This window comes from Strix uralensis, chromosome 15 (genome assembly GCF_047716275.1).
Source record: "Strix uralensis isolate ZFMK-TIS-50842 chromosome 15, bStrUra1, whole genome shotgun sequence".
Lineage (NCBI taxonomy): Eukaryota > Metazoa > Chordata > Aves > Strigiformes > Strigidae > Strix > Strix uralensis.
The window spans coordinates 19,812,396-19,835,987 of record NC_133986.1 but is presented as its reverse complement, the minus strand read 5'-3'; the positions used below and the strand labels follow the sequence as shown (position 1 = coordinate 19,835,987).

Genomic DNA, 23,592 nt, shown 5'->3' with positions numbered 1-23,592 from the left:
TTTCCATAAAGTATTCTTGTGTGTCTCCGCTTATGGCAAGCTGATACTGGAACAATGAGATGGATTATGTCCAGAGATACTGGTTCTCAGAATTTCAAGATACACTTAAATTGTTCTGCTACTGTCTGACAAACAGGTGTGAAAAGGGGAAAAAAACAAGTGCTTTGCTTTTTTTTTTTAAGGGTATTTGATACAAGTATCTTCTTCCTAGTTACATTACCAAGTGTAGTGTAGGTGCAGGGTGTTCTTAATTCTGTTAATATTAAAAGCCACTGTGGCTACACTCAAAAATTGTTTGGCTAAAATTTTGGAAATAAATAGTATAAAATCATAGAATGCCTTTTAAAAATATCTCATCTTATTGGCCAAAGAATGTGTTACTATTGTCAAGGACCAAATTTTGAATGATGGCATGACAGATTTACAATGCATCTTAATATAAAAGACATAATTAGTGAAACTAATCTGCCTGGATCATTGAGACTTTCATCAAAATTTTATACTAGGCAATGCATTGTTGCAGGTTTGCAGTGATTGGGACTTGATCCTGTGTTTTTCCTGGAAGTCAATAAGTGATGTTTAATCATGCTATACAATACCAAGACTTTAAGAAGCTACACAAGCTTGTTAGAGGTTTTTGGTTTTTTTCCCTCTTTTAAAGAAACCAATGCTAGTAGCTTCATAAGCAAAAGTTACCTAAAAAGAGTTTTCTCTTTCTGCAGAAGAAAGTATAGCATTGCCCAACCCCTTGGTCTGTCTGTAGATGATGAAATGCTTCTCTAGTGATACTGAGAAGTTGCCTTTTACAGTTTCCTGCCTCTTTTTAGTGCTGTTGTCACTTTTGTTTCTAATCTGATACTTCGGGTAAGTCATTCTCTGTGTGCCCGTATATCCTTGCCTACACTTAATAGTTGCGTGTTTTTAAGAACAGATTGTACAGCTGTAATTAGAAGTGCCACTAAGGTTGATGAGGCCTCTGCTTCAAAGAGCACCTTTGTAGTAGTTAATATACGTCTCCCTTTACGGTTTTGAACTAAAAGTTTTCTGCTGTCACAATTAAACACCTAAAAGGACTTGGTTCTTTAAGAGGTATAAATTTAAGCTACTGAACACCTTCATCTGTCTCCTGTCTTGGGGAAGAATTGCTGGTTCCTGACAATCAGGGAGGGGTGGGGTGGGGGAGAGAAGTGGGGGAAAACATTGCCTAATGCCTAAAACCTTTCTAGGTGTACTGAGCTAGGGCAGCTAATAAATTTTTCATGCATTAAACTCAGCACTGCCATTTTTGAGGAAGGAGGTAAAAGAAATAACTAAGCACTAAGCTGTCTTTACTAACTCCTGCTATCTCTGTCGCTACTGCCTTTCTTCCTTTGTGCTGCCTGAACTAGCCCTGACCTGGCTTCATCTGAGGTAGTTTCTGAGGAACCAGCTGATACTGTGCATGATGCTGATGAGCTTTTTCACAAGTAAGCAATACTAAAACCTTGCAAGGCTGGGCAACTTCCAGATTATAGTTATAAAGCAAAACTCTATTGTGCATTAACTTAATACCAGCAAAACTAGAGAAACATGTACTGTCAGACTTGTGACTAGAGCACCTCTGTAGATGCTGTGGATTTTATGACAAGTTCATGAATACACAGGTTAGAGTTGCCTTTACGAGTCAGTGCTATCACACACTGCTCTAAAATGAGGCAATGCCAGTTGTAGATTAAGTTTTGCAACTATTCACAAATAAAGGAAAGTCGTAAAAGAGTAAATTGTCAAAAGTACTGATACTTGGGAGTATGTTTTAAGTGCCTTGTATGCAAAAGGCTGATGTTTGCTGACCACCTCTTCTACTTTTATGTGAAGGGTGACAGAAAGGACTGAAATCACTGTAGAATGGGCTTCCTCTCTCAAAATGGAAAAAAAAATAATACAGCTCTCAGTTGACTTATGTGATACAGAACTGATAAAACAAGGGATTCTTTTTTCTTTCAGGTTTAAACAGTCAAAGCCTCAAACTTTTCAATTCTGCACCAACCTAATGAGTTTCAGAAGTTGTCAAGAATATGCATAAGAAAAATCCTAGTCTGTTGCCTGGTCCTTTATAGACAGTGTGTGTGTGTGTGTGTAGCACATTGTGGCTTCCTTCATAGTTTCTCAGACATCCTATCAAATAAAAATTTCAGTTCTTTTAGTGTCCTACAAGTGGTGGTTTTGGTTGTAAAATTGTCTTTTCTAACTCTGCAGTTTTCTGCAAAGACCTCTCTCACAGACTGATGCACTCTAGGTTAACCACAATCTTCATCCTCTGTGTAAACCCTGAATTTTGTGGTTCTAAGTATTATTTAATATAACTCAATTTAAAACACGTTTTCCCTCTCTTCCCCTAGGTTTGTGTGTAAAAATAATGGAGTCTTATTTGAAAATCAGTTGCTACAAATTGGATTGAAGTCTGAATTTCGACAGAACCTGGGTAAGATCTTTCAGGCCAAGTGGTTAGCTGTCTGCATTATCAACCCCGATGCCAGCATGATGTTATGGATGGGACTTACTTTTCATCTGCTTAAGAGGGAAATGTGATTTCAGGCCTAACCTGTCTTAGGATCTTCACTGTTTGTGTGCCTCTGGCTTCTGTGTGGGTTCTTGTTTCCTTAAACTTATGGGTTGTTTTGGTAGCTGAGATGAACTGGGAGTGTTAAGTGGTACTGTAAGCTCCAGCTCTTGCTGCCTCTTTGTAAGACTGGTACAGCCAGGGTTATAAAGGACCATTCTCCTCAATTTTTATATCTTACAGTATAGCTTATTGTAATAATATGATACACAGTACATTTTGGACATGTCTATCATAATACATTAATGCACAAGGTACTGAAAACATCTAGGAAAGAGCTGGGAATCAGACACAGGCCAGCACTAGGATTGCTTGCTTCTCCCTTCTGCATCACTTTTGGTATCATAACAGCTTCTTTACATAAAAAGTAATGTTCTCTGAAAGACTTCCATGGATTCTTTAACTGCCTGTGTGACAGCTACTGTGGGGGAAGTTGCATGGTTTGCTTTAATCTGTTATTTCATTTTGAACTGTGAATATCTTGGTAAGATAAACCATGTAAATCATGCTTTGTTTTTAAAAGTTGCTTTAAAGAAAGGTAGAAAGACAGTGTATTAGATAATTGAAGCACAGAGAGTTTAATATGATTATATGTGATGTACCTAAAAATTCTGATGTCTTTTATTCTTTTCTTTTTAGGACGTATGTTCATATTCTATGGTAATAAGACATCAACACAGTTCTTGAATTTTACTCCAACAGTAATCTGCTCAGATGACCTACAGTCAAATATCCTTAAATGAAGCAGCATGTGTGTTCTTATTTGGGTTTTGTGTTTTATGCCACACAAAATTATAGTAAAGCTGCTGGATCAAGGCATGGTGTCCTTGAATATGAAGAAATGAGAAACTTGCTGATAACTTTCTAAAGTTCTTGGGGAAAGAACATGCCTTGAGCAGAGAGGGAACATTCTCTCCTTAAAGCTCTTGTTACAAACACAAACTTACTGTTGAAATAAGGAGAAATTTGGCTGAATAAATATGTAATGTAACTAACTTTCTCCACTGTCATGAAGTAGCAGGGGTATAGGTGTGGCGTCCTTCAAGTCCTGTGTTAGCAGATAACCTCAGACGAGATGGAGATAGAAGAATATATGTGCACAAAGATGGTGATATAAAATAAGCTCTTAAATTTACAGTTCATCCTTAACACTTGGTATTGCAAATTTAGGATTTCTGGGAGACTGTGTAATCAAGCTTGTTTGACTCAAAGCATCACTGTGACGTTCACATCCAGTGGTGTCTATTGTGAAGTCTGTCTGTGCCTTCATATCTTTTTGAGGGCACCTTTCTTTAAGAGTATCCAAATAACTGAGAATTGTGGGGGGTTATTGCTTCTAGGTGTGTCAGTATGAAAAAAAGCCAAACAACTTGCTGTACAAGAATTGGCCTTTGAATATTCAGTAGCATATAGAGAATGAGTGAATGATGGTAATTCCTCATATATCTTATTGGAGGATTTGCTTTTTTTTTTTTTTAAAAAAAGTTACCAATTCATTGATCACTTTCCTTAAGCAGTTCTTATGCCTGAATCTTCAGACAAAACCTGTTGACCCCACCGTGGATGGAGGTGCACAGGTTCAGCAGGTTGTAAACATCGAATGTGTGTCAGACTTTATGGAAGCTCCAATCCTGAACATTCAATTCAGGTAAAACACAGGATTCCAATGTTAGTGAATTAATTGGATGGAAGATGTTGAATTTGTCCTGGTCCTCTGACTGAAGTGTAGAATAAGGACACATTGATCTAACTAAGCTTTAAGTTACTAGGGAAGGTAGGGAATCCACTTGGAACAATGTGGTTTACTAATCAAGAAGCAGCTGCTGGTAAAATGTCTCCATGACTTCTCTTTCTACTATCCATATAAAACAGCAGTCTTCCTGTTTGCTTAAGAAATCTTGATAGGAATATACGTAGTAACTTCTCCCTTCTGGAAACCAAGAACGTTTCTGCAAACAGCTTGGACTGGAAATGCATGCAGCCATAACCAGAATCTTGTTATGTCCACTCACATCAGCCCTGAGGAAATTCTGATTTCTGGGCTACATTCTGATGTTCTAGTCTAAACTGGTTCTTCCTGGTATGTTTTCACAGGGATGTATTTTCACACCTTTGATGCGGGCTATCTAGAAGGATAACAACCTATGTTGAAACTGAGAGATCCTTATTAGAAGTTCTGCCAATTCATTTTCATTTGCCATCTAAGCAGAGCAAATGCGTTTATTTAACAGTGGATTACAACTGTACCTTAGAAATAAAATTTGTGAACTGCAGATAATGCTAATCATACACAATTCCTTGGTTGATTTAGGCTGAGAGACTGCTGACACTGTGCTGCATACACAGTGTTCTTTCTGTTCCATATGCAGGTATGGCGGAACATTTCAAAATCTTTCAGTAAAATTACCCATCACACTGAATAAATTTTTCCAGCCAACAGAGATGTCTTCTCAAGACTTTTTTCAGCGTTGGAAGCAACTGAGCAAGTAAGACTTTGTCTATATTTGGGCTTGGGGCTCTTGTGGTGGGCCAAGGGAAGAAAAAGGTTACACTGTGAATGTAGCTGGTGCAATGCCTCATCCCATACTTAATCTTGTGAGTTATAAACTCTCCCAGTATAATCCGTTGCTATTGAACAGTGCTGTACACAATACATGTGCTACACCATGTATTCATCTTGCCTTGTCTTGCAGTCCGAAACAAGAAGTACAGAATATCTTTAAAGCAAAACACCCAATGGATGCAGAGATCACAAAAGCAAAGGTGGGTGTTGTGTGGTATTTTTGATTCAGAGTGTAAGGGTAGCAGTATAAACAAACTTTGTTTGTCTTGGTTTACATGGCAATTGGATCGTCCTGTTAAAGTTTGAGTCCATGTTGTGTAACAGACCCTTGGCAGTGCCGGGTTGAGTGGACTGTTTCTCAATGTGGCTTGAATTAGATGTAATCTTCAATAGCAGCTGGAAACTTGAAAGTATTTAAGAAAACACTAATTCAGTGCTTAAAACTGAATTGAAAGATACTTCAAGCCTTAATTTATACTAGAGTTACTAGTTAGAAAAGTAAACAAAAGAAAACAAGCGACCTGTTATAGAACTGGCTGCCTTAGGCAAAACAGAAGTGACTAATGTAAGACAGGAATGGCTTTATCAAAACCAGGAGACTTATGTTGAATCTAACTTATTTCTCAGTTGTTTTCGAGAACCTCTTTTTCAGGAACATTATCAGGGTCACTTCTGTCACTTCAAAAATTTGTTGTAATAAAATTGGTATGGGATAATTCTTTAATGTCTTGAACACTTCAAATAAAAATTAGTCTCCTACTTGTTTTGCTAGTTGGTGGTGGCTGTGCTTGGGTAGACTTGGTATTGGTGTCCCACTGTCCCCACATGTAAGTCTTCGGGATTTCTTTCACAGATAATTGGCTTTGGATCAGCCCTGCTTGAGGAGGTAGATCCCAATCCTGCTAACTTTGTCGGTGCTGGTATCATACATACAAAAACTACTCAGATTGGATGCTTGCTGCGCCTTGAACCCAACCTCCAGGCACAGGTATCTGTTTAAGCATCTACAGCTTAAATACAGATTCTTGTTTGAACTAATTATCTGTGTATATCTGAAACTCCTTAAGATATTTATTTAAAATCACTACTGCAATAGCTAATTGTGACTGCAGACTCTAACAAGAAATGGAATTGTAGCAGCTGGTCCTGGCCCAGTTTGGTAAGCTGCTGCTTCATAGCAATTCTCTTTCCTGTTGGAAGAGATCATTGTATTATTCCAGACAGTTCATGGAGTCTCATCTTCTCTTGAACGCTGGAAACATTTAATGTTTCTGTTTTGTGCACCTTGGAAAGATTAAGTATAATTCCCTTTGCCATTTTAAATTACTAAAAGAATGATTGGCTAAAAGAGAAAACGTAAGCAAATGAACACAATGTTAAAGAATATTTTTCCTCAAGCATTTTGATAGAGGTTTTATCAAAGTTAACTGAGGACTAAAAATAATTTTAGGGTGGTAAGTTTCCTGTTTTCTGAAGAAGTGGTGATAGTCTTTAGACTTTTCCACAACATTTACTCCTTTTAAAGAAAAATTTTGGACAATGCCTTGCTCTTAAAGCCTAAAAATATGAGAGCAATGGTAACTCTTAACAAGGGTTTGAATATGTTCTCCAGCCTGTGGTTTGAAAAAGCTGTATTACTCAGTGGCTGCTGCTTCTGAATGTTTTAACTTGAGGTCTTTTTCCTACCAAATCTAATAAAACGGGTAAGAGATAACTGGTAGCTTTCACTAGTTGACTGTGCATTCATTTAATGCCAAACTGTTTAAAATGTAAATAATATTTATGTTCTTTTTCAGATGTATAGGCTCACACTACGAACAAGTAAAGAAGCTGTATCTCAGAGATTATGTGAATTGCTGTCAGAACAGTTTTAATATTAATCATGTCAGTTTTGGTTTTTCCATTTATATCACTGTCATCATACTGCAAATAAATATCTTGTACATCACTGTCTGAGTACTGCAATGTTAACCAATACCAGCTCCCTGCCTTAATAGGACTTGACCCTTGTTTGAAAATAAGACTATAAAATGTACAGTACACGGAAGTGACTTTTTACATTAAAAATGGCTTTTAGTGTGTTACACAAAGGGTGGGAGGGCTGTCTTGTGCTCCTTTTTCTTGCAGAGGTCAGGCTTTTAAATTTGCTAAAGGAAATTGATTTAGATGTGGTAACCAAGGATTTCAACTGGAAATGGCTAGTAACATTCTGCCTTAGTGCCTTTAACAGGTACTTGCTCTGTTCTGAGTTGAAAGTAACCAATGTAATGCTGCTCAGTAAGGTTAGTTCAGATATTAATGTAGAGTCAAAACTTTGTAAAGTTGAACAAGTCTTGTACTGGGTGGAATGGCAGATTCCAAGATGTGTTTGAATCGGATTCAAGTGAACATTTATGTTGATTGTCATCAATCTTTGTATTTGAAAAATGCCACAGGACCAGAGTCTTAGAGTATTAATCTTGTAATCCTTTACTTCTTAATGTTTTCTGAACTTTGGAAAGTGGATTGAACAAAAAAGCTATTCTTAAGCCTTCTGCTTATCTCAAATAATGAGGTGAGCTTGTTTAGTAGGTGGTGAATGAGTACATGCTTGTTCATTGTTAGTCAAACTGAAGTTAAATATTCTGTTCTGTGTTTTTTCTGTTTCCCATCAGACTTAGCAAGTAATAGTCCTAATGATGTGATATAACTAACTGCAGAGTCTGGTGTTGTATAAAAGGAGGAGTGGGAAGTAATAGGCCCTTGAAGGGCTGTAAGGCATGTACTCTTTTAGACAAAAATGTAATTTTAAACTATTTTTTCCCCAGTGTAGAGTAATGTTAAAACTCGAGAGGTTGAATAACTGATATCTGAACAGTTTCCTGTCTGTCAGTGGTGGTAAAAATATCCAACATGGTGTAGAGACTTGTGTTGAGACCAAGAATAGAAGGCCCAAAAACGTTCAGCTTTTGTAGTGGCTTTTACGACCAAAGCCTTTGTAACTTGCTTCACGTCAGCAAACTCTTTGCAGCTTCTCTGCAGAAGTAAGTGGACGCAATTTTGGCTCACACTCTTTAAGCCTGGTGCAACAAAGGCTGCTAAAACAAAGCAGGTGAGGTCGTACAGTTAGAAACTGCGGGCAGTTGTCAGCGAGTACTGTAGGTCATGATGAACGAAGTCAGCTGCTGCTGACGTGAGAAGTGAACCTCAGATCAAGATTTCCTCAAGATTATTTAAAGGAAGCCTGAGACTGCTGTCTCACAGCACACACAGCCAAGTATGCCCATGAAATAAAGGTTTTGAGTGATATAGTGATGACATTGAAAATACATTTAAATGAAGCTCCTGTCATGCTGCCCAGTGCACAGCAGGGGACGGGATTCTACATGATTGAGTGTGCCTTGCTTTTTTTTTCTTCAGTGTTTTGAGTTAAACGATGGAACTGGGTGATTATAATTTGGTTCGGTTGAAGGCTAGTGATCATACTTAAGTGCAAAATGAAGAACAAAGGTTTGGCTGTGGTGTGTGGGTTTCAGGAGGGTTTTTTTGTTTAGTTTTTCCAGAAATCGCTGGTAACTGGATGTTATGACTGAAAACTTGGCTATAGTCCTGGTCTTTCTGCAAAAGTTCTCTTGAACAATTGGCCTTTTTATGGCCTTTCAAGTAGCTAATCAAGATTCTTTGATCACAAACATTGTCTTTGAAAATCTTCATGAGCAGTTCCTGCAGTCAGGTTGGGCAGCTGGCAAAATACTAATTGTCCTTTGGATGCCGTATGTCTCTATTAGTCCTGTTATCTTAACCATGCTGTTGGCTGCTACATTACAGATCTGATGTGCTGAACTAAAGGGAGTCTTAGCAAAGACAGGGGAGGAGCTTATATTTCATTTTTTCCAAATCCTGTTGTATATCTGTCCCCCTGAAAATGTTCTGTGCCCTCATTAAAGGACACCTTGAGACACTGCACTACTTTAGTTCACTTTGCTTTGGTTCAAGCTGTGCTAAAATGTGCATTAAAAATGTGCGAAGAAGGGGGGTAAGGGAAAGTGTCTTTTCAGTGGTGACTGTGTTAAGCTTATGACTGTTCACACTTTGTATTAAATGTCAGCTCAATGAAGCCATGAGCAGAAAAGTGAACAAATTCAGACAAATACTTGATTATTTTTTTGTGAATGATGGTTAACTTACCAAAGTGATGTATCCTGTCAAGCAGACAAGTAATTTCTGCAGTAAACAGTGTTATTGTTTTTAAGTACAGTATTTTCAGGCATTGACATGTGAAAATAACTGAATAGCAAAACAGGTAGCATATGTTCATTCTTGATCTACACTCCAGTATGTAACATTTATGGTGATTGTCTTATTTGTATAAAACAAAGTTCTGTCAAATTAAGTGGAGAATTTTCATATAGGAGACTATATATTAGACTATATTCATCAGAAGACCGTATTAAGACTAAATAAATGATTAGAACAGTAATTAAACTGTCATTTTTTTGTCTGGGGGCATGGAAGTGTAAAAAATACTTGCATGGAATGGTTGTTATGGAACATGAGTTTATGTGTAATAGTAAATTCTTTTCTGCAAACTACTGGTGGGTTGTGTTCAGTTGAGTCTGCAGATCTCTGCTTCCTCAGTAGGTTTGTTTATGGCTTTTTTGTTGGTGTGTTTGGTCACATGTTACAAATACTCTGCTGTAAGAAAAAACAATGTAAAAATCTTTCTTCCTATAGTGTTTAACAACAGTAACTGTATTAACAGTACATGCTGGTGTAACATTACAAACCGGTGTAACAGTGGGGTATGGTTGAGGCTATGAAGCACACACCTGTATTACACACAGGCAGGACTTATGAAAAAAAAAAAGTTGACATTGTGTAAGAGTATCTAAACTGCTAAAAAACCTCACTCAAGCTTTAAATGTATGCTTCAGATTCTTAATACTTCTCTCAAACTTGCTAAAAAAACCCAAGCCAAAACCTGGGCTCTATGAGCTTTTGTGCATTCATACAAATTTTTCTTGAATGAATTGCACACAAAGAATACTCTCTGCTAGCAGCAAGTAGAAATGGCTTGTGAGCGAACTACCTGTGTCCTGTTAGACTCACACGAGCTGATTTTGTGCAGAGAAATGCCCTGCAAATTTTGGCTTTGTCCAAAAGCCACTACACGTCTGCGTTAATGATGTTTCTAGAAATGTCCCGCCACATGAAGGGTGCACGTAGAAACCTCACAATTAGCTTTTGGCTCATGGAGCACCTTGCTTTGACAGCAGCTGGGTATGGGTGACAAGCACAGGCTTTCAAAGGAAAGGGAACAGGTCACCTCTGGTCTCTCTTTCCCAGTGCAGTAATGGGCTATTCCACAGGTCCTAGTTCAACTGTAGTGAACCTAATGGACTATTTTCAGTTAAAATAATTGGTCAAATAATGACAAATAAGTTAGCAAATTCAATTCCTTCTACTTTATTTGAAAGTCAAATTTCTGTTATTGCACAGTGTATAGGCCAGTTTTTAGCCACTGGTTAAATATCACCCTGAGCAACGCCAAACAGTCTCTGACGTGGTCTCCCCCCCCCCCCCCCCCCCCTCTTTTCTTTCTCCCCTGCACACACACACACACCCCAACCCCCTGCTGATCAGGAATAATTTATCAGTTAACTTCATTGACACTCCTGGCAGCTGCTCAGGAAGCCTCACTGCAAGGCTGTCCTGTATAATCAGTACAGGAGAACTCCCAGCACTGAGCAGTCACTGTGGGAGTACTCAATTATGATCAGTGTTTAATTAAAAAAAAAATTGGTATCTGCGGCCATTTGGAGGTTTGGCTAGTGTATGCAACTGTCAAAGTTACAAACACAGCCACTAAATACAATTATTTCTGTAATGAGCCTTTTTCCAGGGTTATCTGGGTCTTGGCATGGTAGTTGGATTTCCTTCTTAAGAAGCTGAAGTGGCCTACAGCAGCCACATGCTGTTGTGACCACCATCTTCTCAACATTCAACCTGTTTGGAAGAGAGGGAGGATTAGTATACAGCATTTTAGGCTTGCAGCTTTTCAAGTATTTGAACACTTTTTTTTTTTTTTTCTAATGGTAGAACATTTAGAGGAAAGAGCACAACCCTTAGAGTTTAAGGTTCTGTCAACTACAGAGCTACAAACAGTGCAGCAACTGAGTATTTTAAGTTCTCGTGATGACTTCTGCAGGAGTTCAGGTGTACTGAGCTGCTGCTTTCCTTTTTAAGACTGAATTTTCAAAGGGCTTTTAGCTATTATTTAGCTATATTTAGCTATATTTAACTATTTTTTAGCTATTCCTCAGACCTCACTGGGAAACTAATAGGATTTAGTTTCCCCGTTCTCCTTTTGCACTTCTGGAAATCATAAAGTAGTTACTTTATGATATATATATATATTTATATAAATATATATATTTAAAATTTTGTAAAGCTGTGCACCGGACTACTGAAGAGTTTGCAAAAGGTCTCTGGTATGACCTGTTAACAAGGATGCTAAAGTTTGCATGTTCCTTTTGCACGGTTCATGGAGGAAGTAAGTTCCCTTTCTTCCTCGGAACTGCTAGCACCAGAGTCTGAGCTGCTGACTGCGTAATGTCAACTCTGGGCTCTGAGGTCAGTTAACAAAGTAGTAGTAGACTTGCATATATCTTGCTGAATTAACAGGAATAAAGCACAGATTGGTGAAGTGATAGCTTGAATAATCTAGGTCTCACCTGGTTCTCTTCTGATAATACTGTTGTTCTATTATAGTGTTGCTTTTCTGACCATGTTCAGCCAACTGCTGCTGGTCTTGCTCCTATTTTTATTTTTTTTTTTTGTCAGTGGGAAGTTATATAAATGTAGGCTAGAATTCAGTTATGGGAACAAGAGTTACAGAAAAAATATTTTTGTAAAAATCTCTACACAGGGGAGACAAGTCTGCTTGGTTTCAGTTAAAACTGTTTTTTAACCACAACTTTCTTGGTGACTGTGATGAACCTTAATAACTTTAAAAATCTTCCTCCAGGCTTCACACCCCTTTTGAAAACTCTCAAAATGCAAAGTAAGTCACTTGGTTTTAAAAATGCTGAGGCACACCTGAACTCACTTTGAAGGGATAACTTTTAGCCTCAGGATTAATTTAGATTAGTTTTTGTAAAAGCAATGAACATTGCTTGGACATTGTATTTGCTTGGATTGTTGGGAATACAAGAACTTACATTTTTTTTCCCAGATAGCTGTGAACTCTGTAACACTGCTACAGTGAGTTGTTTTATTTGAAGCCTTGATTCCCTGTCTGAATAGTCTCCCAGAGAGCAAGCAGAACTGCACAGACTGAAACAGCACACTTGTAACTACAAAATATCCCTGAATTACGCTATTAGAAGAACATTATGAGACAACTGAAGTGACATCATGTATTTAGGTGAAATAAATTTCTTATTTTGCTGTCTTGGCTATTTGAAAAAAAGTATTGTAGTCTAACTGATGTTTCCATCTTAAAAAAAACCAAAAACTAACAAACCACCCCAAAACAAGAAAAGCAACAGCAACAACAAAACAACGAGAAGAAAACCAACAAAACAACAAAAAAGCTCCCAAACTGCATCACTGATGTCTGTTCTTTTAAAAAAAAACTTAAGGAAGTGAGATAACATTCCTTGTTCAAACTGTAAATCCGTATGTACTAAATGACCTTACTAGTGTTGTTTCTAGTTAGCTGGCTTATACTGCAATGTTGTATTGCTGGGTAGATGCCAACCACATTTTTCTCCCTGAGTTATAAAGGACTGATAATTAACAAATATCACTACTTGAGAGATGGCCAAATAAGAAAAAGAAACAACTTCAGTACTATACATTCTCAACTATCCTTACTTTGTTGAAGATGGACATGATCCTTCACATCGGCTTAAAGTGACATTTGTAGAACAGCCTTTGTAAGTTATGTTTTCTTCATACTTGAGTTCTCTGCAACGCTCTGTCAAATGTAAAAAGAAAAAATTATAGCAGAAATTTTTCTTAGTCTTCTCAAGGGACCTTTGCTGGATGCCAAAAGCCTCCATACTTGGTTTCATGGAAAACCATTCCTATTGCATGAGTCAGTTAACAAGTCACAAGTAAGACAGCAAGAGAAGATTTTAAACTAGGCACTGAAGATGTTTGAGATAGTTACCCTGGAGGACAACTAAGAAAATGCAAGTTACTGGAATTAGAAATGAGCAAAAAAATTTCCTGTTAAGAAAATAATGCAAATTCAGTCCAGCAGGAAAAAACACTAATCCACTGCTGAGAACACGGTGATGCTGATCAAACAACCAGCTGGCTAAGTCTGGTGGAATTATTTCTGGTTGACAAACTTTTAATAGATTTTACTTAATTGAAAAATGCTTCATTTACTCATCTTAAGGATTGATTGATTTATAGGCAGCCAGGAGTTCAACTTAAATGCCTGCCCGAAGTCTGTCTTTCCTTACTAGATAGAATGCGTGATGCTACATAGCAGGTAATGATTACGTATATTGATCTTGCATTTTCTCCTGGCTTGAAGCAAGACACTAAACACTTTATGAACCAAAAAGCTGACTTAAAACACAGGTTTTCCAACAAGCTTAAAGACTGTTTTTTGAAGTTTATATTAAGGAGAACAAAAAGTGTTGAATAGTACTGTGAAGGCAATTTATGCATCTCTCATGCTGCTCCTGTACAACACGCTTTTGAGCACATTCAGGTTCCCTGCTTGAAGAAAGGTTATGGATGAAACCTGCACATTGTTGCAGGGAAGGCTCAGTTAATACTGTAGTAGGAATTTGGGAATTTGTCATTGGAAAACAAAGCAACTAATAACTGGACACTATACTTCTATGTCATAAATGAAGAGCTAGGAGCTAGGCTAGTATTTACCTTTTCCTTCTGGACTGGAAGGTATTGTTAACATTCTGCAAGACTGAAAAGTACCAGAATTGCTCAGTTTAGGGCTGAAAAATGTGCAGAGAACGAAGAACTTGTTCTCGACTTTATGAACTCGTGAAATAAGTACTGGGAGGTACCGCCTGTTAACTCCAAGGAACAGACCTGGTAATGTATAGTTGGGAAGATAGTGTTCTGAAGCACTTCTCTTAGAAAAAGAATGCGAACAGAATCTAAAGCAGGCACCAAAAGTGTAATTATACTGGGGGGAAATCCTTCTGCTTATTAGAGTTGCTACTTGGATTCCCATTCTGTGATGTGCAAATTATGAGGATGAAGGGAAAGCAGGATCAAAGGGAGTGGGACAATAGAAAGAATCCCATCTCCTTGGGTCAAACTATCATTTCCTGTTGCTCATGTAATCAGTCGATTTGAGCCTTCTTTCTGCTGAAAAACCTGAAACCAGTGTCTATGTACTGCATTACTTGTGTAACAGTGGGAGGGAAGACAGACTCTACATTCCATTGCTTACTCTGCAGGTAGCTCCTTCTGCCGTGCCTTGTGGCTGAGCTGACTGACCTGTACAAGCTGCACTCTGCCGACAAGGTTAGCAGTGAAAACAGAGATGAAAGGTTCTCCTGCAGGTGACTATACCCACTTTTATATATCGATTATATATTGATTCTCACATCACCATTTGAGAGTAGTAGTTAACCACAACCACAGTTTCCTTAGTTGACTATTTGGGACCCTTTGTGTAAATCAGTCTCCTGGAGTAAGACTCAGTAGGTGATGTCTTGGATGACTTGAGTGTGGTCTTCGACTTCGTTCATTTTTTATTGCTGTTGGAGATGTTTCTGGTTCAGTTGATCTGATTATAACGATGGAACGGAGGATTTTGTGTGAAGATTCACAACAGCTAAGGAAATAGCATATAGGTCTCTGGAAAAATTTTGAACACGTGCTTCAAAGATCAGAAGATGCAAATACTTATAATCTCATTACTAAGCAGGCCTCTTAGGATGCTGCATATCCCTCCTAAATCTTAACAAAGATAAGGCAAGTGAAGATTGTAACTTGTGGAGGTGAGGTTGTACTTTCTTTAGGAATTAAACACAGAAAAGGAGAACAGTGAAACTGGTATATGAGTGGAGAAGGCAATAGGAAAAGAGGCAGTATGATATGGCTGAAGTACATTTTCCAGATAGTTTCTTCTTTGTATATTGAACTCTCCCAAAAGAGAATGCAAAGTAGCTGAAATTGAGATATTAACTCTTCCCTGGGTCCTCAAAGAGTGGTTAAACAAACATACAAAAAAGAACTACATGGGAAATCCACCTTCCATTCACAGATTGAATGGTTGATATCTGGTTTATTCTTAGAAAGGTTAATTAATATCCTGGGAATTGTGGAATAAAAACTGCCTCACTGTTAATAACTAGGACTAGAAACTAGGCTCTGCTACCTATACATAAAAAAGTTAAAAATGTATAGATCTCTCTTGTGCATCCATGACAGTGTTGCTGACTCCTGTACTGTGGTTTCTAAAGTAGGATGGTTCCATTTAAAACCAGTAGAAAGGATGGTTTTTTGTGTGCTTCTCTTCACATGAAATTGTGCAGAAATTGTATGTAGAATGTGCTGTTCCTTCAGTCAAAACATATTAGCTTTTAATTACGCATATCAGCTAAAAAACATCACTGTACCTTGAAAACTGAGAAGACAGTATCCTACAGAAAAGATACCCAAAAATGATCAACTGTGCAGAAAGTATATGAGAGCTAAGAGGAGGTAATTCTGGGTAGTTATTACTGCAGGGTAATTCAAGAGATAGCCTGTCCAAATAAAAGATAACTTACACTGCTTAACTAGAATTTTAAGATTAAAACCCCAAAAATTCTGTGAATCTCCTGATACACATCCTGTCAGCCTCCTTAACTCGCACTTTTTAATGTTTACATTAGTGTGTAGCAGGGAACCTGTTGTCTGAAATCTTTGATTTCATAATGACTAGTCTACAAAAAATAACTACAGAAAGAAAAGATGGGGGCAATGCATACAAATGGTATCACAACCAAAGAACAGGTAATGTAAGTTCATACACTCATGAAAGAAAAGATGTGCTAAAGCCGAAAACATAATATAGGAAACTGTATGGAAATACTTTACCTTGTGGCACTGTTAATGGTACAACAGAAGACAAGGATGTTGAAAGTCTAGAGGTCAAAGGAGATGATGTAGTGCGAGTGGTGGTTAATGTTGTTGTTCGCAAAGAAGTTCTTTCCACTGACTCTGTAGAAGCACTAGTGATAACACTTGGAGCAAAAGTAATGGTTGTAGATAAAACCGTGGGGATAAAAAGAGGAGTGGACTTTGAGATACTGGTAGGAACTACAGATGAAGATGTTTTGACATGTGGAGAAAATGTGGTATTTTGTAAGGAGAAATACGTAGTGCTCTCAGCAGACCTAAAAGGGGAAGTAGTAAGGGATAAGGGCGTAGGCTTGGGGCTGGAGGTTGGTGCCGCTGTGGAGGAGAGTGTGGAAGTGGCGGGAGATGGCAGGCGGGTGGTGAGCGGGCTGCTGTGGGCGGGCGAAGAGCTGGGGCTTGGAGACGTCCTTGTGAGAGGGACTTCTGTGCTGGTGGCGGGGCTGGCCTCTCTGGAGACAGAGGTCTTGGAGGTGCTGGTGGCGGAGGTGGCGGCGCTGGTCTTCTGCGTGGTCAGAGGCGGCGCAATGTGTGGCACGGTTGTCTCTTTGTGGGTGAAGGCTGCCGGAGGAAAGCACAGGTTGACTGAGGGTGTCAGGCCAAGCGGGGAAGGCAAAGGAGGTGGGCAGAAGCCCTGGGCTAGGGCCTTGGTGAAAAGAAACAGCCGTGTATCGCACTGAGTCTCACTGAGCACGAGAGAGAGGATTGGGCTCCTGACTGCTTCCCTAAGCCTCCCCGTCCTGCCGAGACGCCGTCGGGGCCACTGTGTGTGGCAGTGGGCGGTGGGGTGGCCCTGGCTGGACACTAAGCCACCAAACAGCCACTCGCTGGCCTGCCCTCACCTCAGCAGGAAGGGGGAGAGAACCAGCAGTGCAAAAGCCAAGAAAAGCCGACATTTCCAGAGACAGAGGGCTTCCAGAGTGAAGAAACGCAAGGGAAAACAAGCCAAAACCCAGCCATGAGACGCAAAGGGAGTCCCTCCCCACCTCCCATGGGTGTATGGTTCTGGGAAGGAAGGGCAGGAGAGAAGGAAGGGAGGAAGGCAGAAAGGAAGGAAGGAATAGTAAGAGCTGGTAAGAGCAGGCAGAAGCAGTAGGAAGGGCAGGAGGGAGCCGTACCAGGGTGTGAGGAGCTCATCCATGTTGAGGACACAGTTGAGGAGGGAGAAGAAGCAGGTGAAGGCAGGGGGCTGGTTTTGGCTGTGGAGGGTGCGGAAGACTGTGTTGCAGGCAACTCTTTTGGAGCACCGGTTCTGGTGGAAGAAGGCTTGGGCGTTAGGGTTGTAGGCGTAGGCTTGGGGCTGGAGGTTGGTGCCGCTGTGGAGGAGAGTGTGGAAGTGGCGGGAGATGGCAGGCGGGTGGTGAGCGGGCTGCTGTGGGCGGGCGAAGAGCTGGGGCTTGGAGACGTCCTTGTGAGAGGGACTTCTGTGCTGGTGGCGGGGCTGGCCTCTCTGGAGACAGAGGTCTTGGAGGTGCTGGTGGCGGAGGTGGCGGCGCTGGTCTTCTGCGTGGTCAGAGGCGGCGCAATGTGTGGCACGGTTGTCTCTTTGTGGGTGAAGGCTGCCGGAGGAAAGCACAGGTTGACTGAGGGTGTCAGGCCAAGCGGGGAAGGCAAAGGAGGTGGGCAGAAGCCCTGGGCTAGGGCCTTGGTGAAAAGAAACAGCCGTGTATCGCACTGAGTCTCACTGAGCACGAGAGAGAGGATTGGGCTCCTGACTGCTTCCCTAAGCCTCCCTGTCCTGCCGAGACGCCGTCGGGGCCACTGTGTGTGGCAGTGGGCGGTGGGGTGGTCCTGGCTGGACACTAAGCCACCAAACAGCCACTCGCTGGCCTGCCCTCACCTCAGCAGGAAGGGGGAGAGAACCAGCAGTGCAAAAGCCAAGAAAAGCCGACATTTCCAGAGACAGAGGGCTTCCAGAGTGAAGAAACGCAAGGGAAAACAAGCCAAAACCCAGCCATGAGACGCAAAGGGAGTCCCTCCCCACCTCCCATGGGTGTATGGTTCTGGGAAGGAAGGGCAGGAGAGAAGGAAGGGAGGAAGGCAGAAAGGAAGGAAGGAATAGTAAGAGCTGGTAAGAGCAGGCAGAAGCAGTAGGAAGGGCAGGAGGGAGCCGTACCAGGGTGTGAGGAGCTCATCCATGTTGAGGACACAGTTGAGGAGGGAGAAGAAGCAGGTGAAGGCAGGGGGCTGGTTTTGGCTGTGGAGGGTGCGGAAGACTGTGTTGCAGGCAACTCTTTTGGAGCACCGGTTCTGGTGGAAGAAGGCTTGGGCGTTAGGGTTGTAGGCGTAGGCTTGGGGCTGGAGGTTGGTGCCGCTGTGGAGGAGAGTGTGGAAGTGGCGGGAGATGGCAGGCGGGTGGTGAGCGGGCTGCTGTGGGCGGGCGAAGAGCTGGGGCTTGGAGACGTCCTTGTGAGAGGGACTTCTGTGCTGGTGGCGGGGCTGGCCTCTCTGGAGACAGAGGTCTTGGAGGTGCTGGTGGCGGAGGTGGCGGCGCTGGTCTTCTGCGTGGTCAGAGGCGGCGCAATGTGTGGCACGGTTGTCTCTTTGTGGGTGAAGGCTGCCGGAGGAAAGCACAGGTTGACTGAGGGTGTCAGGCCAAGCGGGGAAGGCAAAGGAGGTGGGCAGAAGCCCTGGGCTAGGGCCTTGGTGAAAAGAAACAGCCGTGTATCGCACTGAGTCTCACTGAGCACGAGAGAGAGGATTGGGCTCCTGACTGCTTCCCTAAGCCTCCCCGTCCTGCCGAGACGCCGTCGGGGCCACTGTGTGTGGCAGTGGGCAGTGGGGTGGCCCTGGCTGGACACTAAGCCACCAAACAGCCACTCGCTGGCCTGCCCTCACCTCAGCAGGAAGGGGGAGAGAACCAGCAGTGCAAAAGCCAAGAAAAGCCGACATGTCCAGAGACAGAGGGCTTCCAGAGTGAAGAAACGCAAGGGAAAACAAGCCAAAACCCAGCCATGAGACGCAAAGGGAGTCCCTCCCCACCTCCCATGGGTGTATGGTTCTGGGAAGGAAGGGCAGGAGAGAAGGAAGGGAGGAAGGCAGAAAGGAAGGAAGGAATAGTAAGAGCTGGTAAGAGCAGGCAGAAGCAGTAGGAAGGGCAGGAGGGAGCCGTACCAGGGTGTGAGGAGCTCATCCATGTTGAGGACACAGTTGAGGAGGGAGAAGAAGCAGGTGAAGGCAGGGGGCTGGTTTTGGCTGTGGAGGGTGCGGAAGACTGTGTTGCAGGCAACTCTTTTGGAGCACCGGTTCTGGTGGAAGAAGGCTTGGGCGTTAGGGTTGTAGGCGTAGGCTTGGGGCTGGAGGTTGGTGCCGCTGTGGAGGAGAGTGTGGAAGTGGCGGGAGATGGCAGGCGGGTGGTGAGCGGGCTGCTGTGGGCGGGCGAAGAGCTGGGGCTTGGAGACGTCCTTGTGAGAGGGACTTCTGTGCTGGTGGCGGGGCTGGCCTCTCTGGAGACAGAGGTCTTGGAGGTGCTGGTGGCGGAGGTGGCGGCGCTGGTCTTCTGCGTGGTCAGAGGCGGCGCAATGTGTGGCACGGTTGTCTCTTTGTGGGTGAAGGCTGCCGGAGGAAAGCACAGGTTGACTGAGGGTGTCAGGCCAAGCGGGGAAGGCAAAGGAGGTGGGCAGAAGCCCTGGGCTAGGGCCTTGGTGAAAAGAAACAGCCGTGTATCGCACTGAGTCTCACTGAGCACGAGAGAGAGGATTGGGCTCCTGACTGCTTCCCTAAGCCTCCCCGTCCTGCCGAGACGCCGTCGGGGCCACTGTGTGTGGCAGTGGGCAGTGGGGTGGCCCTGGCTGGACACTAAGCCACCAAACAGCCACTCGCTGGCCTGCCCTCACCTCAGCAGGAAGGGGGAGAGAACCAGCAGTGCAAAAGCCAAGAAAAGCCGACATGTCCAGAGACAGAGGGCTTCCAGAGTGAAGAAACGCAAGGGAAAACAAGCCAAAACCCAGCCATGAGACGCAAAGGGAGTCCCTCCCCACCTCCCATGGGTGTATGGTTCTGGGAAGGAAGGGCAGGAGAGAAGGAAGGGAGGAAGGCAGAAAGGAAGGAAGGAATAGTAAGAGCTGGTAAGAGCAGGCAGAAGCAGGAGGAAGGGCAGGAGGGAGCCGTACCAGGGTGTGAGGAGCTCATCCATGTTGAGGACACAGTTGAGGAGGGAGAAGAAGCAGGTGAAGGCAGGGGGCTGGTTTTGGCTGTGGAGGGTGCGGAAGACTGTGTTGCAGGCAACTCTTTTGGAGCACCGGTTCTGGTGGAAGAAGGCTTGGGCGTTAGGGTTGTAGGCGTAGGCTTGGGGCTGGAGGTTGGTGCCGCTGTGGAGGAGAGTGTGGAAGTGGCGGGAGATGGCAGGCGGGTGGTGAGCGGGCTGCTGTGGGCGGGCGAAGAGCTGGGGCTTGGAGACGTCCTTGTGAGAGGGACTTCTGTGCTGGTGGCGGGGCTGGCCTCTCTGGAGACAGAGGTCTTGGAGGTGCTGGTGGCGGAGGTGGCGGCGCTGGTCTTCTGCGTGGTCAGAGGCGGCGCAATGTGTGGCACGGTTGTCTCTTTGTGGGTGAAGGCTGCCGGAGGAAAGCACAGGTTGACTGAGGGTGTCAGGCCAAGCGGGGAAGGCAAAGGAGGTGGGCAGAAGCCCTGGGCTAGGGCCTTGGTGAAAAGAAACAGCCGTGTATCGCACTGAGTCTCACTGAGCACGAGAGAGAGGATTGGGCTCCTGACTGCTTCCCTAAGCCTCCCCGTCCTGCCGAGACGCCGTCGGGGCCACTGTGTGTGGCAGTGGGCAGTGGGGTGGCCCTGGCTGGACACTAAGCCACCAAACAGCCACTCGCTGGCCTGCCCTCACCTCAGCAGGAAGGGGGAGAGAACCAGCAGTGCAAAAGCCAAGAAAAGCCGACATGTCCAGAGACAGAGGGCTTCCAGAGTGAAGAAACGCAAGGGAAAACAAGCCAAAACCCAGCCATGAGACGCAAAGGGAGTCCCTCCCCACCTCCCATGGGTGTATGGTTCTGGGAAGGAAGGGCAGGAGAGAAGGAAGGGAGGAAGGCAGAAAGGAAGGAAGGAATAGTAAGAGCTGGTAAGAGCAGGCAGAAGCAGTAGGAAGGGCAGGAGGGAGCCGTACCAGGGTGTGAGGAGCTCATCCATGTTGAGGACACAGTTGAGGAGGGAGAAGAAGCAGGTGAAGGCAGGGGGCTGGTTTTGGCTGTGGAGGGTGCGGAAGACTGTGTTGCAGGCAACTCTTTTGGAGCACCGGTTCTGGTGGAAGAAGGCTTGGGCGTTAGGGTTGTAGGCGTAGGCTTGGGGCTGGAGGTTGGTGCCGCTGTGGAGGAGAGTGTGGAAGTGGCGGGAGATGGCAGGCGGGTGGTGAGCGGGCTGCTGTGGGCGGGCGAAGAGCTGGGGCTTGGAGACGTCCTTGTGAGAGGGACTTCTGTGCTGGTGGCGGGGCTGGCCTCTCTGGAGACAGAGGTCTTGGAGGTGCTGGTGGCGGAGGTGGCGGCGCTGGTCTTCTGCGTGGTCAGAGGCGGCGCAATGTGTGGCACGGTTGTCTCTTTGTGGGTGAAGGCTGCCGGAGGAAAGCACAGGTTGACTGAGGGTGTCAGGCCAAGCGGGGAAGGCAAAGGAGGTGGGCAGAAGCCCTGGGCTAGGGCCTTGGTGAAAAGAAACAGCCGTGTATCGCACTGAGTCTCACTGAGCACGAGAGAGAGGATTGGGCTCCTGACTGCTTCCCTAAGCCTCCCCGTCCTGCCGAGACGCCGTCGGGGCCACTGTGTGTGGCAGTGGGCAGTGGGGTGGCCCTGGCTGGACACTAAGCCACCAAACAGCCACTCGCTGGCCTGCCCTCACCTCAGCAGGAAGGGGGAGAGAACCAGCAGTGCAAAAGCCAAGAAAAGCCGACATGTCCAGAGACAGAGGGCTTCCAGAGTGAAGAAACGCAAGGGAAAACAAGCCAAAACACAGCCATGAGACGCAAAGGGAGTCCCTCCCCACCTCCCATGGGTGTATGGTTCTGGGAAGGAAGGGCAGGAGAGAAGGAAGGGAGGAAGGCAGAAAGGAAGGAAGGAATAGTAAGAGCTGGTAAGAGCAGGCAGAAGCAGTAGGAAGGGCAGGAGGGAGCCGTACCAGGGTGTGAGGAGCTCATCCATGTTGAGGACACAGTTGAGGAGGGAGAAGAAGCAGGTGAAGGCAGGGGGCTGGTTTTGGCTGTGGAGGGTGCTGAAGACTGTGTTGCAGGCAACTCTTTTGGAGCACCGGTTCTGGTGGAAGAAGGCTTGGGCGTTAGGGTTGTAGGCGTAGGCTTGGGGCTGGAGGTTGGTGCCGCTGTGGAGGAGAGTGTGGAAGTGGCGGGAGATGGCAGGCGGGTGGTGAGCGGGCTGCTGTGGGCGGGCGAAGAGCTGGGGCTTGGAGACGTCCTTGTGAGAGGGACTTCTGTGCTGGTGGCGGGGCTGGCCTCTCTGGAGACAGAGGTCTTGGAGGTGCTGGTGGCGGAGGTGGCGGCGCTGGTCTTCTGCGTGGTCAGAGGCGGCGCAATGTGTGGCACGGTTGTCTCTTTGTGGGTGAAGGCTGCCGGAGGAAAGCACAGGTTGACTGAGGGTGTCAGGCCAAGCGGGGAAGGCAAAGGAGGTGGGCAGAAGCCCTGGGCTAGGGCCTTGGTGAAAAGAAACAGCCGTGTATCGCACTGAGTCTCACTGAGCACGAGAGAGAGGATTGGGCTCCTGACTGCTTCCCTAAGCCTCCCCGTCCTGCCGAGACGCCGTCGGGGCCACTGTGTGTGGCAGTGGGCGGTGGGGTGGCCCTGGCTGGACACTAAGCCACCAAACAGCCACTCGCTGGCCTGCCCTCACCTCAGCAGGAAGGGGGAGAGAACCAGCAGTGCAAAAGCCAAGAAACGCCGACATGTCCAGAGACAGAGGGCTTCCAGAGTGAAGAAACGCAAGGGAAAACAAGCCAAAACCCAGCCATGAGACGCAAAGGGAGTCCCTCCCCACCTCCCATGGGTGTATGGTTCTGGGAAGGAAGGGCAGGAGAGAAGGAAGGGAGGAAGGCAGAAAGGAAGGAAGGAATAGTAAGAGCTGGTAAGAGCAGGCAGAAGCAGTAGGAAGGGCAGGAGGGAGCCGTACCAGGGTGTGAGGAGCTCATCCATGTTGAGGACACAGTTGAGGAGGGAGAAGAAGCAGGTGAAGGCAGGGGGCTGGTTTTGGCTGTGGAGGGTGCTGAAGACTGTGTTGCAGGCAACTCTTTTGGAGCACCGGTTCTGGTGGAAGAAGGCTTGGGCGTTAGGGTTGTAGGCGTAGGCTTGGGGCTGGAGGTTGGTGCCGCTGTGGAGGAGAGTGTGGAAGTGGCGGGA

The 23,592-nt window shown here is 44.6% G+C and overlaps 1 protein-coding gene across 6 annotated transcripts in view; it reads left to right on the top strand.

Annotated features, from left to right (window-relative positions):
* AP2A2 (adaptor related protein complex 2 subunit alpha 2) overlaps nt 1-9,733 on the top strand; it is a 50,270-nt gene extending 40,537 nt beyond the window's left edge. For 4 of the 6 annotated variants that reach the window (XM_074885088.1, XM_074885087.1, XM_074885091.1 and 1 more), the window contains 8 exons: nt 1,389-1,466; nt 2,379-2,461; nt 3,239-3,328; nt 4,124-4,247; nt 4,969-5,085; nt 5,293-5,362; nt 6,016-6,150; nt 6,959-9,733. In XM_074885088.1, coding sequence (XP_074741189.1) covers nt 1,389-1,466; nt 2,379-2,461; nt 3,239-3,328; nt 4,124-4,247; nt 4,969-5,085; nt 5,293-5,362; nt 6,016-6,150; nt 6,959-7,036 — 775 coding nt within the window. In that variant the 3' untranslated portion in view covers nt 7,037-9,733. The remainder of the gene's footprint in view (nt 1-1,388; nt 1,467-2,378; nt 2,462-3,238; nt 3,329-4,123; nt 4,248-4,968; nt 5,086-5,292; nt 5,363-6,015; nt 6,151-6,958) is intronic. The other 2 variants (XM_074885090.1, XM_074885089.1) reach the window with 1 other exon arrangement.
* Nucleotides 9,734-23,592: the final 13,859 nt, after the last annotated feature.